Consider the following 21,010-nt stretch of genomic DNA (forward strand, 5'->3'; position numbering starts at 1 on the left):
AGATTGCATCTCCACCCCACAGACTATTATTGCCTATAAAATGCTGGGAGTCTATCTACTACTCTTCCACCAACATGGCGTCGTTCTTGGCCGTCTCACTTTGATCACTGCACTTACGAGGTTAACGCGCTAGCTCTTTGAACCCTGACACCACCAACGCTCAATGTGCGTGGGAGGAAAAGCTGTTTCTGCTCACCCATTCGCTAGCCGGGATGCTTACTGTTGCGCACTGTAATTGATGTATGGCTCAAACCATTTCGGTGCAGGGGTGACATTAATCTGTGTATCGTGATTTCGCATCAAGAGCGAAGAAAATATTTTTTTCATTACGTCTCTACGTTTATTTAATAGTTTACCATGCCAGCTATGTACACTCCGAGTTTCAATTATCTAAAGAGACTCGATAACATCTGTCGACCTGTCACAGGTGGTATGTCCCATCATGGCGGCGCCTGGCAGCTGAAAACACTCGTGGAGTGGAAGTTGTGAGAGCTGTGTTTTGGCGAGGGAACAGTACATATACTTATCTGCTTGACCCTGGTCTACGTGACGAATTAGCGAGCTGCGCGTGACCACTTGTATCATATAGCAACATGGTGAGATTTTTTTTGCGAAGCCCTAACCCCTCCACGCACTCTTGAGATCGTATCTGAAGTCATGTGGTCCTTACAGTTGTCTCATTCCATGGACTTATATACTTTCCCCGTTCCAGTGGGCGTAGTTTTGGTTGTGTGAAGTGAGATCCCCGTTATCCTTTGTTCTTAGTGGTTTACATTTAAAGGTTTCTCAATATGCATAGGCTCTCTACGCACTCTCAGACATTTAAATGCTTTCTTTTGATTCTGGAGAGATTGATCTCTTAAAAACATCAGAATTGTTTCATACTTAATATATGAGAGGCGTGAGTGTACTTTTCGATTAGTTTTTACAAATCTGAAAGTTACAACTGTTAATTATTTGCCAGTGACACGTCTGCTGCCCATAACGCACATCAATGGCCCACCTACCTTAAGCGATTCCACCCACATGTCTGTATTTTACGTGTTACATTGCTCTGCCTCCATCTGTTGATATTGTGTAACCCTTACAGCCATTAGTGATACCCCGGCTTAGCTTAGTCTGGTGGCCACTATGTCTACCATCGCATCATAGCTAATCACTGCAAAAAGTACAAAACAATAGCTGTCAGCTCACCGTCGTGCAGGAGTTGCTTTAATTGTTTGATGGTCGATCGTTCTGTATAATTTAGAGTGGACAAATATTTTCTCACCTGTAATTTTATACTGATAGTTCATTGTGTGAATATATTATGTTTTACTTAGTTATGGAACAATATTTATTAGTTTAGTAATTTATGCTTTTTGATTCTAGTTTTCAAGTTTATTTTATTCGTGTTTCGGGACTCCACATAAAATAAAATTCATACAAATGTATACCAGTGGTTCCCAACCTTTTGACTTCTGTGGGCCCCCACTTTATCATTACTGGAATGCGGGCCCCCCACTGAATCAATATTGGAATCCGGGGGACCCTTCCCCCCATTGAGTCATTACTAAAAGCTGGGGACCTTATATGTTACTAAATTTTCTAAGCAGTCCCTGAACCCCTGAGGAGGCTTCGTGGACCCCCAGGGGTCCCCGGACCACGGGTTGGGAACCGCTGATATATACTATTTATATAAAACCTTAAAATTCATGAAATTCACTAAGGCATACACACATTCAGATAGTTGGCCTAAGGTTCATAACAAAATCAATAAAATGTTTAAAAAGTTAAAAACTCATTAGCAGAACGATTTATTAGGGGCATCATAGCCGTAAAGCTTCTGAGGAGGATCGTCCAGACAGTTTGGGGAAAAATAGGCCTCAACCATTTATGGCGATACAATAAAAGAACGGGGCAGACGAATAACAGGAATCCGATCTTGGATCCCATTCTGGCCAAAAGTGCATGCTTCAGAGGTTACTTACCATTTAAATGTTAAACAATTTAAAGATAGCATATCCAACCACCACAAGATCCAAAATAGTCTCACTCTCATGGTGCATGATGAATTTACATAAGGTTGTACTTTATTCATTAAAATGGTATCTTTTATCTTTTGGTATGCCCCTTTTTTTAACACCGACCTCGCTGTCCAAGTGAAAGCTTACGGTTGGGCTTGTTTTAAACAGGCTTTTAATGGGGGAGGCAGAGAGCTAAAGTACCAAGCTTGGCTTCAGCCCAAATTGGGATGTAGTATACTTAAAATTCCAATAGACTAGAGTCTGATATTTCTTATCTACAAGGATTTCCTTTCTCATGTAGTGCCTTAGTGTGCCCCCTTCACTGCTCTCAAGAGAAGCCACCCATCGAACAACCCACACCAAGCCTTGGACATAAGCACATTTTATTCCTGTATTCAGCCTTAATGATGCCACTTATAACGGGTATTAGAGAAGGTGAGTCAATATCTGTCCTTCAATTTTATTTTAAAAATCCCCATTTGGCAATATCTATGAGCTCCACTGCATGGAGGAGGCTAGCAGGGATTTTATCCCGATAAACCGCTAAGAGGTGGGAAAATGTCTTCTACCTGTATTCTCATAAAGTGCACCCAAACCCTTGGCCCGAGACTAGGTTTTACACATGGTATTTAAAATGTGATCACTGTCACTCAAATTACTCCATGTTATTTTCCGTAGTAAGGGATAGGTCTTCACCACTTCCAATTTTTGGACACCCAGGTGCCATGGAAAGTTAGCATATTTGGTTTTTATTCTTGCCATGGAAGCAGAGTATTTTGCTCTTAGAGATGTTAATCTTTAGAAACTGTTGCAATAACTCCAGCCGATTATTGAGATCCTCAGGGGTAAGATCCAAGATAACTATGCCATCCGCATACAGGAGACATGAGACTAGTTGTCCCCCAGTAATCTGTGATAAATGCGTACTTTGTGATAGAGAGGCAGATACATCCAAAATATGTAAAGAGAAGAGCAGCGGGGCTAGGATGTACCTTTGTTTTATGCCTTTCTTTTTTGAGATTTCCCTTGAGGCCACACATCCGGCTTAATAATGACTTGCGCCAAGTGGTTGAATTAAGGGCAATATTTAGATGCAATAAGGTACCTGGCATACCTAGATCCAACAGCATTTTCCGTAGCACTGCTCGATCTTTCTCAAAAGCTGTGGAAAAATCTATAAATGTGGCATATATCACCCCACCACTAATGGACACATATTTCTTATTAATTAGTTGTAGAGCAGTAATATTGTCTAGGGCTCCTTTTTTCCTAAAACCAGTCTGCTCAAATGTTATAATTTTATCATCCTCTGCCCAGGAGTTTAACTGTGCCAATGAACATTTGTAAAAGACTGTTTCTAATATAGCTTCTAATACAGCAATCTGGCGATAATTTAATGAAAGATTACGGTCTCCCTGTGAGAAAGTAGCCTCTTTCTAGTATGGTTACCCCCACTTTTGGCCTGTTTGTGAGGGTGTGTCAGTGTGTTTTTACTGTGTCACTGGGATCCTGCTAGCCAGGACTCCAGTGCTCTTACATAAAAACCTATATGTAAGTATGTTTTGCCTGTCTCACTGGGATCCTGCTAGCCAGGACCCCAGTGCTCATAGTTTGTGGCCTAATGTGTATGCCCGTTTAGTGCCTGTGTCACTGAGGCTCTTCTAACCAGAACCTCAGTGCTTATGCTCTCTCTGCTTTAAAATTTGTCACTGAAGGTCAGTGATTTCATTTACCAATTTCAATTGACATAATGGACCCCCCTTATAAGTCCCTACTATATGGTACCTAGGCTCCCAGGGCATTGGGGTTCCAGGAGATCCATATGGGCTGCTGCATTTCTTTTGCCACCCCTAGGGAGCTCAGACAAACCCTTACACAGGACTGCCATTGCAGCCTGCGTGAAATAGTGCACACACTATTTCACAGCCATTTTCACTGCACTTAAGTAACTTATAAGTCACCTATATGTCTAACCTTCACTTACTTGCTGAAGGTTAGGTCCAGAGTTACTAAGTGTGAGGGCACCTTTGCACTAGCAGAGGTGCCCCCACATAGTTCAGGGCCATTTCCCCGGACTTTGTGAGTGCGGGGACGCTATTACACACGTGCACTACATATAGGTCAATACCTATATGTAGCTTCACAATGGTAACTCCGAATATGGCCATGTAACATGTCTAAGATCATGGAATTGTCCCCCCATTCCAAATCTGGTATTGGGGAGCCAATTCCATGCATCCTGGGGGCTCCACTAGGGACCCCCAGTACTGCCAAACCAACTCTCTGAGGCTTGCACTGCAGCTACAGCTGCTGCCACCTCGCAGAGAGGGTTCTGCCCTCCTGGGGTCTGGGCAGCCCAGTCACAGAAAGGCAGAACAAAGCATTTCCTCTGAGAGCAGGGTGTTACACCCTCTCCTTTTGGAAATACGTGTTACAGGCTGGGGAGGGTAGCCTCCACCAGCCTCTGGGAATGCTTTGAAGGGCACAGATGGTGCCCTTCTTGCATTAACCAGTCTACACCGGTTCAGGAACCCCTTGTCCCCTGTTCTGGCGCAAAACTGGACAAAGGAAAGGGGAATGACCACTCCCCTGTCCATCACCACCCCAGGGGTGGTGCCCAGAGCGCCTCCAGTGTGTCCCAGACTTCAGCCGTTTTGCTTTGCAAGGTGTCGGGGCACTCTGGAGCGCTCTGAGTGCCAGTGCAAGCTGGTGACGTCAGACACCCCACCTCAGCCAATCCCCCTCTCAGGTCTATTTAGGGTCTCTCCTGTGGGTTCTCTTCAGATTCTGCTTGCAAGTTTCCTTTAGGAATCCTCTGCAACAACTTCGGACTCTTCTGACCTTGGATCAGCTGCAGCCTGCTCCAAGAAATGCTGTAACTCTAACAAAGTGTCTACAAGAGACACTTTTCTTCAGCAACCTCATCTCCAAGTCAGCAGCTGCAACAGTTTCCTCGGGGTGCACGCCCTGTCTTCATCCCGCACCAGAAGGACCAAATAAATCTCCCGTGGAGTGACAGTCACTCCCCAGCTCCAAGCAGGCACTTTCCAAGACGACGACTGGTACCCTGGGACTCCTCTCACAGCGACGAGTGTGCTCCTAAGGACACAGAGGGTGGACATCATCAACATAGACTGTCCTGAGGTCCTGCTGATGCAATTTGGAGGAGGTAAGACCTTGCCTTCCCTGAGAGCGATGGTACCCCTGTGTACTGCGTCTTCTTCGCCTCCTGGAGCCTCTGTGCACTCTTTGCAAAATTCCTTTGTGCACAACCTGGCCCAGGTCCCCAGCACTCCATCCTGCAACGCTCAACTTGCTGAGTTTTTTCCCGCGGCGTGGGACCTTCTTTTGTTGTGCTGCATCAACCGCGTTTTGCACCTCCTTTGAACCAGGATCTTGCGACTCTTGGGGGTGTTGGCTGGCATCCTGAGGGCTCTCTAAAGTGCAGAGAGCCCCCTCTTCCTCCTCACACAGAGTTGAGGCCCCCAGGTCCCTCCTGGGTTCATCCAGTGCCATTTTGACGCAAAACACACTTTTGTCGTAGCCAAGACTTGTTGGCGACTTCCAACACGAAATCTCGTCTTCCACGATCTTCACGCCGTGGGACATCTTTTGCATCACGCAGGAACCTGGTGTTATCTTCCTAGGGTGCATTCCTGCAGTCTTTGTCTAACCAGGGACTCTTCTTTAGCACCCTCTTCTGGGTTGGCAGGGGCTCCTGTCCTTCCTGGAATGTCTTTCGACTTCTGGACTTGGTCCCCTTCCTTTGCAGGTCTTCAGGTCCAATAATCCAGCAGTTGTTCTTTGTAGACTTGGTTGGCTGCTGTAAAATCCCCAAAACAAGGTGTAGTGTGTCTTAAGGAAACTTGCTGTACTTTACTTCTGCTTTTTTGGGCTCTGGGGTGGGGTAATTTACTTACCTTTACTGTATTCGTACTCTCCCAGCGATTCTGCACACACTACACTTGTTTAGGGGGAGAAATTCGTGATTCGCATTCCACTTTCTTAGTATTTGGTTTGTGTTGCCCCTAGACGTATTTTCTCCCATTGCATTCTATAGCATTTCCTATTGTTTGCATTGTTCTATGACTATTTACTTGTCTAATTTTGGTGTCTAGTGTATATGTTGTGTGTAATACTTACCCCCAGAAGGATTGTTGTCTCTAAGATATTTTTGGTACTGGGTCACCCAAATGAATACCTTTATTTTTGGTAACACTGAGTATTTTCTTTACTTGTGTATAAGTACCGTGTAACTATAGGTGATTTTGCATGAGCTTTGCATGTCTTCTAGTTCAGCCTTAGCTGCTCTGCTACAGCTACCTCTATCAGCCTAAGCTGCTAGAACACTACTACATCCACTAATAAGGGATAACTGGACCTGGTATGAGGTGTAAGTTCCCAAGATACCCACTACAAACCAGGGCAGCCTCCTACACTCCCTTTTTAGATAGAGGGATAATAATGCTTCAGGTCCAAAAGTGGGGCACTTTCCTGTTCTCATAGCAAATTTTAAAGACTGGAAACAATAATGTGGCCCTAAGGGTAGCTTCCTTTTTCAATAAGGAAATTGGTACTTTTTCCAGTCTCATCATAGCAGAAAAGCGCATTCCTAAAATGGCCAACTCAATTTCTTTTAAAGCTGGAGGATTATGGGTTGATGTAATGGATTCCAAACCGGGAAGCCTTTCTTACTCACCATTTGCTGCATGTAAAATGGAGATGAGTTGATCCAGCTATCTTACACAATTGGGGAGGGAGTAGATCCTTGTCCCACACCCTTTTGCAACTATTTCCCAGAAATTTCTCATCTGCCCTTTGGAGGTGGCCTCTCTTAAGTCTATCCATAAAGGATCACAAGCTTGCTTTTTTAAGCATGCCATTAAGCGGTTTCTACATCTTTTCATTAGACCGGCAATTATTTCTCTCAGTCGAATCCAAAATAAATTATTTCCTGACCAAACCATCTATTTCCCTATTCGATTGGAAAACGAAAAGAGGAGTTGGCTTTATAGAGACCTTGAAGGATCTTCGAGCGGAATTTGTTACAATCTGCTTCATGAACAGATTAAAGAAATGAAGAACATCAACAATCTGGACTTTTGAGAGGTCAACTGCATCTTCCAATTTACCCTTTAAGACAGTTATCATTCTGGGGTCCCACCTGGTTCTTCTTGAATTCTTTTATTTTATTTTTTTATTACATTTTGAGGGAAGCCCCATCAAATTTCGAGGAACTAACAGGAAATTTATTTACCTCTAGAGTAAAAACCAAAAGCTGATGCTCACTATAATTAGAATCAACTATTTTCAAATTGCCTAACAAGTAGGACCAGGAAGTCCAAGATAGCCTCCCTCATCGGAGATTTATGGATATTCTGTGCAGGGTGGAATTGGTTGGCAATCTCCCATTCACTATTCATCAATCATTACTTCTCAGTTGGTTGAGGAAGATCTTTCCTCTCTTATCAGTTCTAGTTTTTGGGGGTGGGGGATAATACACAAAGCTTCCTCTTTTTCTGCTTACGAAATGGATTAAAAGCATGATTGGAGATTTTGCAGTTTGTCTCCTAGCAAAATTACGTGAGAAGCCTGCTCTTTATCTCATTTTTAAAAATAAATATGAAAACATTGTGCACAAGCTTGTTATGTGAAGGATTGGGGACAATATAAGCATTTACCACTGAGATTTGCGCTGACACATTCTCCCCTTCATTAGGGAGCGATGTTACTGCTAAAAAGAGGTTTGTGGGGCTCCCTATACCTCACACATTCCCAGTTAATCTTATTGGTCAGATGAATCGCTAACACCCCTTTTGCATGGTCCTTCCTAGAACGGGGTGCTTTACAATATATAGTAAAGAAACCATCATACTGAAGCTTCCCTTTGCACCAGGTCTCCTGGAGGCAGATGATCATATCAGCGTTTAGATCACTTAAGAATTGCAACTTCTCTTTACTTTTCTTTATTCCTGCTGCATTAAAGGAGACCACTTTTAATTAATTGCTAATTATGATATTGCATTGCAGGAGGTGACACCTGCCAACCAATTCCATTTTATGATTTCATCAAGAACACAATCAACACAAGCGTTAACAGATTGCCCAATAGTCACACGTCTTCTATTCATTCCTATATGAACTTTCAGCCCCTTTGGATCAACCAGAGAACCCCCCATTAAGGGACTAAGACTGACAGTGCCCCCATTTTTATGTCCTGCCCATTTTCTCCCTCAAAAGTGTGGAACACATTGATACCTTTGGATTGTAAGCATTCACTCTTTTGGAGTACCATATTCGCAACAATTTTAGAGTGGAAAGTTACCCTTGATTTAGTGCCTGGCTCAATATACGACAGGGAAACCAGTGAAGTGTCACTGCTTTGGATTAAATTCAAGTTCCTAATATGTCAGAAATATGCAAGTAATGATGCACAATTCTGGATTAAATTTAAATAAAAAAGGGGGGCTAAAGTCTAGCATGAGGGAATTAACATTAAAGAAGTAAAAAAGATTATCTCATTGATCTGATGATGTCAAAGATCCTTTCGCCTTCCATGTGTACACAAATGGAGCATCCACCAGAATGAGTGAAGAAGGGTATATAATTGGTGAAATGGAGGGGACACCACTGCTGTTTCAGGATTGATCCTTTCTATAGGGGCTATCGAAGTTTGAGTTGGTGACCTTCGATGGGTCCCTCACTCTGTTGGGAGGAGTTCACCCCATCTCTAAAACAAACATTTTTAGAGCCTTTTTCTGTAATTCGCTGGTTAGGTCTTTTCTTTCCTCTCTCTTTTTTTTTTTTTAATGTTGCCCCTGCACTTAGATTGTGTATTCCCAGTTGAAGCAGCCACACTTAACCCTGGCAGCAGCTGCACTTAACTCTGACATGGATTTAGTCTCGAAAATAGAAGAAACTTCACATTCCGAGTTTGAAGATTTTACAGTGGAACCACATGTTACAGAACAGGGGTCAAAATGTATCTTATTGAAAGAGTAGTTTGTACCTTGGAGTCTTTTTTGGGAATATCCCCACATGCTTGAGGCTTTGCTCCCTATGAGCAGAAATAAAAACTTGAGACCCGTGGAATCAGAACATTAGTGTCATCTTCTGGATTTGCACCCATAAAAGCTTTTTGGCTCATCAATCTCCATTTATCTTATATTACCTTTTCCATATCTGCTTTAGTACTATTAGTATCTTCAGTATCGTGGTAACTGTGTCTTGAACATAATCAGACCCCACTACAAATTATTCTAATAATATAGAGGATAGAATTCTCTCTAGGTTAACAGAGGATCAGAGACCTGTGCCTTATGGCCTGGAAGATTACATGACCGATTGCTAATTAATTCCAAGTCTTGATTTGCCAAGGAGTGCTCTGAGGGCGTGCTACTAAAGAGTTGCAGGCCAGTTGTCAGTGAAGGCATAAAAGGCGTTTGTGGATTATTATCCTTATCTTGCGACCTGCACTTGCAACTAATGTCTGGGTCTAGGTCCGGAAGCTTAAAAAATCCTCTTTCAATGGGCAGGGCATTTCCTCTTGTGTTATTACTACAGATTCCCCAGCAGGGGTACATAGAGGTGGAGACTGCACAGAGAGATTATCAACACTTTGTCCAAGAAAGGTTTTGTGAAGTCATCCAAATCATCTTGAATCGTTTTCTCTTTACCCAAGAAAGAGAAAATCTGATTATTGCCTTTTAGCTCATTGATGTGAGGTGCCCTATTCCTCAAAGGATTAGATTTGGTTTTAGTACAGGCCCCTGACATAAACGGGCACCCGGATTGCAATTTCTTTGCAGTCGTTTTGATTTCTCTCCACCTATACTTATGTTATTAAACCTGCTGGAGTTATTCACACAATTGAATCTCTCTGAGCTGGACCTAATTATTGGGACACATTTGTGGTGATGGAATAGACAGTAGCCTCATTATTCTTTCCAGGTGGTTTGTTTCCAGGTACTTAATTGTTGACTGAAATGGTTAAAAAGGTGGGCATGTTATCTAGGGGTGTGCGGGCCACAAACCACCCCAAAACCTGGCCCGGACGCTTTGGTGGCCCCACGCTTAACCCCCTGGCGAGGCCCCCCCGTAACGAAGGGCAAACAACATACTCATCAGCCTCCTTAGTTTATCCTCTACCATCCACTACCACACCAATTGTGCCACCATAGCTTGGAAAAGTTAATCAGTCTCTGGCCCAAAGGCCTGGGGGCAGTTGCACTGAAATCAGGTGGCGAGATAAATAAATGTAGGAGTTCAAGAGGAGCAGTCCAATATGTGCTCCAGCCGCAAGTCGCACACTCGGTAGGTGTAGCATGGCAGTTGGCCAAGGCAACCATCTTCTTGCACCTGGCAATTGTCTGCTTGTAGACCTCTGTGCCAGCCTCCGAAGGTGCTCCCAAAGCTACGGAGCAGCAAAACAGGAAATAAGGGAGGCTAAGAGTCAGGCTAGCTTGTCTCGGACTGTGGCAAATGGGCAACAGGTTGCATGAACCCTACTCCACCCTCGCCACACTGCCACAAGCTTACCGTGCATAAGGTCACTGTTGGAAATGGGGTCTTTAGTTGGCAGAGGTATACATCCTTGTTGAAGTAGGGACCACAGTCCTAGTCACACACAATCCAAATTATCCTGTGCCCACCCTCTGGTAGCTTGGCACTGAGCAGTCAGGCTTAACTTAGAAGGCAGTGTGTAAAGTATTTGTGCAATAAATCATACAGTAAAACAGTGAAAACACCATAAAAATACACCACACAGGTTTAGAAAAATAGATATTTATCTGAATAAAATAAGGTAAAAATGACAAAGATCCAATAAACAGAAGTTGAAATAACACTTTTAGAAGGTTTAAAAGAGTCTTAATCCTTAGAAATAAACAGTTGTCTCTTTTTTACACACACTACCTGGTATGCGTAAAAAATAGCGACGCACGGAGACAGCAGAGAAGGAGATGCATAAAAGATAAGGTGGCGCATCGAATTCTCCAACGTGGCACAGACGATGCGTCGTTTCTTTCCACACTGCAAGGGGTTTGCGTTATTTTTCGGCATGCAGTCTTGGTTCTTCACTGCGTTGCTGGGATATTTTGCCGCCCAGGGATGATGCGTGAAAATCCTTGACACGCTGGCCAAAGGCTCGGGGCGTTGTCAATCTGATAGGCAATGCGTCTGATTTTTCCATTGCAAGGCAGGTGCTGTGTCGAATTTCCACTAGGGAAGTCGGGCTGCGTCGTTCTGGTCGACTGTGCATCAATTTCTTGGTCGCAAGACAAGCTTTGCGTCGTTTTTGGCAGGTGTGGTGTCGATTTTTGATGCACAAGGAGTTTCTTGAAGAGTTGAAATATTTTTGTCCCTGAGACTTCAGAAAACAGGAGATACACTCAATCCAAGCCCTTGGAGAGCACTTTTGGGGAAGGCAAAGTCCTCAGCAAAGTCAGAGGGCAGCAGGGCAACAACAGGGTAGCAGTCCTTCTCAGCAAAGCACTCCAGATTGAGTCCTGGACAGCCAGGCAGCTCCTCTTGACAGGGTGCAGGTATAGGTCCAGAAGCGTCTGAGTTGGTGGGGACAGAGACCCAGTTTAAATACCTAATAAAGCCTTTGAAATGGGTGGAGACTTCAAAGAGTGGTTTTAAAGTGCACAAGTTCCCCCTTCAGTGCAGTCCTGTCTGCCAGAGTCCCAGAAGGGGGTTTGACCGTCCAATGTGTGAGGGCAGGTCACTAGCCTTTGAAATGTGGCAGGCCCTCCACCCTTTCAGCCCAGGAAGACCCATTCAATATGCAGGTGAGTGCAAGTGTGACTGAGTGTCCTGTGTTTGTCTGGGTGAAATGCACAAGGGAGCTGTCCACCACCCCATCCCAGACATTGATTGGAGACAGGCTGTAAGGCACAAATGTTTTTTTACGTGCAGAGAAATTCTCACTTTCTAAAAGTGACTTTTCCAAAAAAGTAATATGAAATCCAACCTCACCAATAAGCAGGATTTTCTATTACCATTCTGGTCATACTAAATATGACATGGCTTCCCCTTTCAGATCAGAATCTACCACTCAAAAAAGAATATGAGGGCAGATCCAATGCTAGTCTATGAAAGGGGCAGGTCTCACAGTAGTGGAAAACAAATTCACTGCCCGGACATATAAAACACATGTGTACATGTCCTGCCTTTTACTTACGTAGCACCCTGCCCTATGGGTTACCTAAGGCCTTCCTTAGGGGTGACTTAGATGTAGAAAAAGGGGATTTTAAGGATTGGCAAGTACTTTCAAATGCCAAGTCGAAGTGGCAGTGAAACTGCACACACAGGCCTTGCAATGGTTGGCCTGAGACATGGTTAAGGGCTACCTAGGTGGGTGGCACAATCAGCGCTGCAGGCCCACTAGTAGTATTTCATTTACAGGCCCATGGCAAATGTAGTGCACTTTACTAGTAAATCAAATATGCAAATTGGAGATGAACCAATGTTACCATGTTTAAAGGATAGAGCATATGCACTTTAGCACTGGTTAGCAGTGGTAAAGTGCGCAGAGTCCTAAAACCAGCAAAAAAAAGTGTCATAAAAGTGGAGGGAGAAAGGCAAAAAGTTGGAAATGACCACCCTAAGGCTGTCAGGTCATACTGTTTGGCAGAGCCTCACTGCCTCTGTGCAAACGGTCGTATGGACCACACCTCTTCTCCTTTCCTCCTGCCGCTTCTGAGCCAAAAAGAACCAGACTCTGGGCAGGCAACACCGCTTCACTGCAAGTGGCTTGCATTCCTCATGCCCCTCACCTCGCGTCTCTTTGCCATGCCCACAGCACAACACAGCACAGGACAGAGCTTCCGCTTCCTATTTGTCTATAATTTTTTATTCTATCTCTTGTGTGTCAGATATAAATGAGTTGATTAAATATTTTTATAGTTTCTAAGGGGATATTTGGCATTTCCCCCACCTCTTCCTAATGAATATTGACAAGCTGGACATCTTGTTAACATAGGAGAGCTCGTAGTCCTGACTGACTACATAGATTTACCCTAGGCATCCTTCCCAACCAAAGGTGCAGTTAAAAAGGCCTGTACTTCACGAGTATCAATCAGATATTGCCAGCTGCAGCCAGGAGATAAAGAAGGTAGTCACCCATGTTAAAAAGGCCATCTCCTGCAGCAGGAGCTCAGTTGGATGCAACCTGCTCCAAAGTCTCTTGGAGAACCTGTAAAAGGACTCATTAAATGAGTCTCCTGTGCAGGAAAACATACCAGGTCATTATGAAATTGTGAGGAGTGGAGTGGCGCATGACTACAAAAGCAGTGACATAAAGCCCTTTATTGCATAAACTACAACTTTGGCGTGGTTCTACAAGCTTTACCTTCCCACCCACAGGTGACTTGGGGGTGAGCTTGGTTCAGTGCACCAGCGATGAATGTGAAAGATGGGTAATTGAAGCCCAGCAGAACACAAATCAGTGTATTGTTGAAATAGTTATTGCTTTTAGGTTACTAGAAATCCTGTAGAGGGATCAAGGGCACTGTAGTAACATTAAAAAACCTTATTTCATTATTCACAGTAGCATCACACATGCACACTGCTAAGAAGAGTGAACACGTTTAAGTAAAACGTATTTATTACTACAGGAATAGTCAGTTTCTCAGTACGTCTAAAACAGCTGCACAGAATATTATAACAGCAAGAAGGCACATTATAAACAATGAGGATACAATGAACATTTCTAACCTGGTTAAAATGATTTTAGAACCTGACACCCTAATGTCTACTTCTATGCGCTACACTCAGGGCATGGAAGGCAGGGCAACTTGCAGTCTAAACTTTCTTCAGTCGAAGAGACGTGCTGCATACCTTGTTGACAGCAAAGGCTGTCTTTATCATTGGAGGTGTGAAGATCGTGTTCCCTGTGACGGGCTAACACACGCTGCAGTATCAGTCTTCCTCTGGGCGCTTGTCTTTATCGGCTTCAGGCGAGTTGCAGCATCTACGAAGTGTGCTGGCCGTAGGTTAGACCATCTGTGACGGAATCTTGTACAGTAGTCTGGACGAAAGACCTCTCCTGACAAGTGGTTGAGTGCCAGTCCTGATCTACGAAATCTTATCAGAAATTGGAATTTCTGACATACGTTTAGGAATGTCTGACATAGATTAATTGCATCAAGGTGTGCACCCAAGACGTTTCCTATTGAACATACAAGGGAAAAGGACATTAATTCAGACTACACTATTTCGGCTATACGCTTGTATTTGTTCTTATTCAACCTTGACATGGTAAAAAGTAGACATTTGACCCAACCAAATGTGGCATCCGGTGTTACTTCTATGGCATCAGGTGTTACTTCTATGTCATTATTCAAATAATTCACAGTTATCAGAAAGATAAGGTTCAGGCGACATTTGCATCAAGTGGCAGACATGACCATGATTCTGCATAAATCAGTGAAGATGGCGACCTCCATTGATAAGATTGAGAAGATGGCAACCTCAATTATCCAAGAAGTAGTCAGGCCTACATAAAATGGACTCACTTTACGTCAACTTCTTTTACCTGACCACACAAAACAGCAACACTGCTGTATTTGTCCTGATGGCAAATAAAAAAAAATCCTCCGAATACCTCTGAATTCACCAACGTAGACTACTGACGACAAGTACAATACATACTACAAAAATATAAGGAACACTACAATGCTATTACAAAAATTTTCTCATCAAAGTTATTAAAATCTTATCAGATTTACATAAATGAATTAGTGCTGTGGAACAGAGCTCATTTCCTTCCGTGTGTGCAGAGCTAAGCACAAACAAATAATAGTTTTCATTACTAAAGGACAATAGCTTTCTTCCAATAAGTTTAAAAAAAAAAGAATAAAAAAAAAAAAGACTTTAACAGACTTTTTCTTGTGTAGCAATGTCTCAAGTCATTTCTTTCTTAACCCTTTCAATTAAAGACATGTCGTCATCACATGAAAGAGCTTCAGTTTCTGAATTATCATACATACTCAGTGTGTACCCACCTCTGACAACATCAGTTTTTTAGAAGGTGAAAGTTAGTCCTCAAGTATATAGAGGTCAGTGATGACACCAAACAGAGCCACCATCATTTTGGCTCATCTCATTCAAAATTACTAAGATTAGAACGCGGTGCTTGAACAAGCAATACCATCCCTTCATCCTCACCTTTATGTGGTAGGTACCTTGCATTTTTATAGATTTAATCTGTTTCAATGGGGTCGATTTATACTGACATTTGCACACTTAGAGGGAACTTGGTGCACAAATTCTGGTAATTAAAGGCAAAATCTCATTTCTGATTCATGTAATCAGGGATGCTAGGATTATGCCATTGTAAATGGGGTTTGGTGTCCCAGTATTTCCTCCATTGTGGTAAGATTTTTAATGGAAAGTAGCCTGTTGATAGAGGCAGGCCTGCACACGTTTCCATGGTTGGCCCACCTGAAAAATGTAAGGAACACCCACAGAGTTTGTGGCTATTAGAAACATTTTTGAAGGTAGTTTTCCACCCTAAATACGTTTGAAAATGTACTCATGTCAGGTTTACGAGTAGATTAATTTTCAAAGTGGCAAGGAAGAGGCGAGGAAGTACACCAAATCTGATGGTGATGTGAAATGTTTTTCCCCTCATTAAAGAAAAAAAAAAAAAATTACAATTGCTATAGAGAAGTACTCGGACTATTTGGAGTTCTAGTTTCTCCAGTCACTGTCATTCCCAAATGTTATTTAAAAAGAAATAGCCTATGCACCTCATTCCCTTCCACTGGAGTATTGCTTGAGGCTCCTAGCACGCTGTACCTCTGCTGCTAAATAAATCCTTTTATATATACCACTACACCCCACCCTTCTGATTTTATAACTGCTAAGTAGTAGGTATTGTTAAATAAGAGCCTCTGCGCCTCCCTTTTTCCTTGGGACTTTACTCAGAGCATTGCTAGTAGGCTGTCAATGTATTACTTAAAAAAAAAAAACAGTTGAGTGGACTCTCCTTCTGCCTCTGTGCCGGAAGTTTAGCCCTTACACTTTTTCCTTTTCTGTGCCATTGGATCGAAGCTCCCTAAAGTCAGGGCACCCAGCTGCTCAGTATGTGAGATCATGCAAGTCCTGTTTGGCCATCCTCTCCACTCCCTCCACCCAACTCACCTTGGACACTCTAAACAAACAAGGTTGTTCTTCCTAACTGCTTATGTTCAACAGCACTCTGCACTGCTCCATTTCCTTTATCTGCCTTGATCTTATTTATGGCCAATTGATGTAGCTACTAAGGAAGTTTTCACTCCCATGCAGATGTTGCCATGAACCCGACCCCCACCTCAGATGCTGCAAATCCGTTTGAATACCTCCGTACTAGAGGAAGTTTGTAGGTCTGTCAGTAGTCACTGCAGAGAACATTGTCATTTTCGTCTTCTTTAGGATATGTAGGGAGTCTTGCATTGTCCTTTCCATTGAGGGAAGTTTCTTATCAAATTGAAGACAGTTGGAGACAATTTCACAGACCTTTTTGGATAGAGATGTAGGTCAAGGGGGTTACCGTGTATTGCAACCAAAAGTTGAATGTGTTTAGGCACATACATGGAAATAAAACAGACAAGGAACACTTGATTTTAAGGCAGGCTTAAGGAATCACTTTAGTAAAGCAGTCACTGCAACTATTCAGCAAAAACACGCAATTGTACTATGAGATCAAACTCAGTGTACCAAGACTACTAACCATTTCATAGTTATAAAGGAAATATATCCTCCCTACGCCTTGACAATTCTCATGAAGGCATATAATTTCTTTGCCACAAACCTGTCTTTGCTTTCTTCTGTCCAGATACATGACACAATTCTTTTCCATCATTGAGGTAGCTTGTGGCTTTGATGCTGTGCTTTTTTTGTCAAAGTTCTGGACAAAATAGTTTCAAGAACATTTATAACATTTTCTTTGCAATGTAACTAAGTGGTCTGGAATTCGAAATGTAAGGAAAGGTGTATTTGGAGAAATGAAAAGCTTCCCATCAGCTGCCAAAAATAAACGAAAAGTAGGGAATTTACATTTCTAATATCAACTTCATAATTGTTTAATCTGGACAAGTGTATTCCATCAATGGAATGTAAGAAGCAGTGGAACATGCCCAGTAGTTTGCATCCTGTACGTTTGTAGTTGTAATGAAGGATTTGAACTTCCAAATCACTAAAATATTTTGACAAGTGTAGCAATGATAGAACACAATGTAGAGGGAAGGCAACATACATTATGTGGAGGAAAATGCTCTATAATGTTTAAAAAGTAGTTAGGAAAGTAAATGGGAATTGACCTGTTCTAGGCTAAGAAGCTGTATGGTGTAGGGGTAGACTACAAAAGTCTTACCTACAACGCGGTAGCAGTACTGAATCTTGAGAGGAGCTGGTGGTGCAATGGTGTAACATTCTGTTCATCGAAATTCCAGGAAAAGGAAAGAAATAACTTCCTAGACATTGAAGTAGGTCAAACAGATCCTAGTCACATCATCACCCTGGAAGCATTCAATGACTGCACTGGTTCAGTCCCTGCTCCAGTGACTTTGAGTGTAGCTGCATGCTCCTTCTTCTCTTGTATACATTGCAGTGCCTACTGTGCTAGTAGACTTGCATTTGAAAGATTCTGTTAAATTCGTACCCGGGCACATCAATGCTAGCTTAGGCTTGCATTTGGGTATTTTAGAGCCACCTTATACATTTCACAACTGCTTACAAAGGAATCGGTTTGATAAAAGATTGTCAATCAGAAGGGTTTTCACTTATTTTTTCTTAATTGGTTTGATTTCCTTTCAAGCATTTGATTGCTTTGTTGGGCCACCACTATCTCTGTTGTCATCTGTTCTTGGAGTTCTCCTCTAACATGCTCCCTCTCCGTCCTTTTATAAATTATTTCACAATTCAGCTATCTAGTATCATTTTAGACAAGAAAAGTGTTTACAGATACAGGCAAGAGTTTAAGGGCCATATGTACGAAAACATTTTCCCATAGACATAGAATGGGTAAAACCTTTTGCTACATATGGCCCTTAATGTTCAGTTGTCAACCATAGCCCAGATATTTCAAAGATGTGGAGGTAGATCGGCCTGCTTCTTTTTATACAGTACACTGTTTTAAAGGAAATTGTAGAGCCTCTTCTCTCAAGCATCAGCGAACCAAACCAAATTTTCAGGTGGTGTTTCACATCTGTTTACTGAACCCTTGAGTAAAATATATTTTATTGCATGTTCATATCCAGCAGCTTGAATATGTATTAGATACTGTCAATGCTGAGTATTCTTAATGATGCTTGTTTTGCTGTTCCTGCTTCTTGGCCCTTTCTGTATTTCATTTTTATGGTGAACCAGTGATTGTCTATCCTGTTTCTTCATAAATTAGAATGTTTTATCTAATTAAAATATATGAAGGGGATGCTTTTAGCCAGTGTTTATGAATTGTGGAGACTACTCCACAGGATCACATTTTTGTTTTTTGATGAGCTTTTCCCTTGCAGCAGTGTGCCACATAGATGCAAATGTTTCCGAGCCTCTTCTAAAAGGAAAACTGCTTTCTGGAGGGCATGACATGCCCTTTGCACAGGCAGCTTCATATGCCTTAGGCCCTCATTACAACCTCAGTGGTCTTCCCACAAGACCACCGAGGAAGCGGGCGCCAGAATACTGGCAGTGCTGGCAGTATTTCTGGCTCCCTATTTCAACTTTTCCGCTGGGCCAGCAGATGGTAACGGTGTTACCGTCCGCTGGCCCAGCGGAAAAGTCACATCAACATTTCTGCCGGCTCGTAATAGAGCCGGCAGCGGCAAAGCTGATGTGCAGCGGGTGCAGTAGCACCTGTCACGCATTTCGGGCAGTGAAATGCACGATGGGGCTATGCCTGGGTGCCCCTGCACTGCCCATGCCAAGTGCAGGGGCCCCCAGGGGCACCCCAAGTCCCCCTTACCGCCAACCTTTCCATGGTGGTGTTTACCGCTGTGGCCAGGCTGGCGGATGGGGACTCATAATCCCTGGGGATTATGATCGCCAGGCGAAAGCCCAGTGGTATAGTGGAGGGGCCGGGGGTATGGCCGTGGCTATTGCGCCATGGTCATAATAGCTGACGGAACACCGCCAGCCTGTTGGCGGAGTTACCACCAGCTTACCGCCGGACGCCAGGGTCGTAATGAGGCCCTTAGTGTCTTAGGCATATGTCTTGGGCAAAGCCTTGAGTACACTTAAATTGAACATATTGAATGCAAGAATGATTAGTGATGCTTGCACATACTATTCTTGACCACTGGACCGGATTAGTGCTTTCATAAATCCTTGAGGTACCTAAAGAATGGAGCACTGCTCAAACCGAACAATTGTAGTAGCATCCATAATTAAGTAGTGTTGATCAAGCATTTTGATTATACTTGTGTTTTGGGCCTCTTCTGTGCATTGGGGGTGGGACATGATAAGTCATGGACCTCCTAAGTGGCACTTACGAACTGAACCAAAACTACATCATGGTGCTTTTAGGGAAAATTAGAAAAGACAGAGTATTTAAGGAGCGCTGGTTTATGTTTTTGCATTATATTTTAGATTTTTTAAACATGTCATTTTCAAATCCTTTCCTCACACAAAATTATATTGGTTATTGTTTTCGTGTGACAATTTAAATGGTATCTGTCCTCTGTGCCTGGATACCTCAACGTTGTACAGACATTGAGTTAAAACAAGCATTTGCAATGCAACGGGTCTCTCATTTGCTCGAGTTAGAGCTATCAGCGTTGTAAACTCATAACCAGACTTTTTTTGCTACACACATTACAGGGGAAAAAACAGCGCGATCGCTCTATGAAAAATGCAGCGCCATCGCGCTGAAATTGAAAACAGACAAACCGAGCGCAATTGCACTATGTAAACCACAGCGCGATTATGCTGCGTGGAAAATAAAAAGATAAGGTAGTCCGGAAACCATGCTGAAAACATCGAGCCTTAAATGGTTTCAGTAGTTTACCGGTGCTGTGTAGGTGGGCTAAACACCGGAAAAGGCATGATGTGTGCATGCCTTTCACAAATTAAAGCAAGTGGATTTTAAAACGCAAGCCCACAAACCAATAAAAGTGACTGACGTGACATGGGCGTGGTTAGAAGCCCAAAGAGAGATAACAGCATGGGACGGAGCACCTTGTGCTCGCCCATAAAGATAGACATAAAATATTTATTTACTTCGAAATGCAAATGCTCTAGGTTTGTGGACATAATGTGTTGCTTTCACTGGATTTTTTACATTGATTGTACATGAATACTGTATATCAGAAAATGTAACTAGCCGTTTTGTCTCTTAAAGCCTCATCGCCGGAAGAAGCCATTCATAGAGAAGAAGAAGGCTGTAACTTTCCACCTAGTACACAGGAGTCAGAGAGATCCACTGGCTGCTGATGAAACTGCGCCTCAGAGAGTCCTGTTGCCAACAGAAAAGGTGTGTTCTAACTATCAAAAGAGAGATTCTGATGTGAGTGGGGCAGTGTATAGCCATATAATCCAGAGAGCCCAATATTTTAAAATATAATATTCCTTCCATGACCAGATATGATTATAAACCTTTTCTGATAAAATTGTTTTTGTAGACCCCTTGTCTGAAGAGACTCTTTCCACAAACCTGTCTCCACTGATTTTTTTTTAATTTATTTATTTATTTTTCCACGACATTCCAGAGTTCCAGAATCCTACCTAATGGATGTCTTAAATTTTGGAAAATTGCCGGCATGTCTGTTTTCTAAAATCTTGATCACATGGCGTATTTGGCTGCCTCATAAAGGGCTGTAGATGGGCTGGCGGCAATAACTATTTTTCCTTTCTTTTCTCTCTCTTCTCACTTCAACTTTTCTTGCTCCTTTACCAGCCTACTTGCTTCCATTTTCTTTTGCCAGAGAGGACTGGACAGGGCTCGCACAGTATTGTTCTGTCTGTTTCGTCATACAGTATGCCCTTCGTAATTTAACACCACAAAAAAATCTAAAAGTCTACTTTAC

General features: G+C 42.8%; 1 protein-coding gene across 1 annotated transcript in view; it reads left to right on the forward strand.

Moving 5' to 3' along the window:
• Window positions 1–438: 438 nt before the first annotated feature.
• The window catches only part of LTV1 (LTV1 ribosome biogenesis factor), a 238,136-nt gene continuing 217,564 nt past the window's right edge, over window positions 439–21,010 (forward strand). Inside the window, exons 1-2 of the mRNA XM_069235129.1 lie at window positions 439–596; window positions 20,326–20,457. Coding sequence (XP_069091230.1) covers window positions 594–596; window positions 20,326–20,457 — 135 coding nt within the window. The 5' untranslated portion in view covers window positions 439–593. The remainder of the gene's footprint in view (window positions 597–20,325; window positions 20,458–21,010) is intronic.

The sequence above is a fragment of the Pleurodeles waltl genome, chromosome 5 (assembly GCF_031143425.1).
Source record: "Pleurodeles waltl isolate 20211129_DDA chromosome 5, aPleWal1.hap1.20221129, whole genome shotgun sequence".
In the NCBI taxonomy this organism is placed as follows: domain Eukaryota; kingdom Metazoa; phylum Chordata; class Amphibia; order Caudata; family Salamandridae; genus Pleurodeles; species Pleurodeles waltl.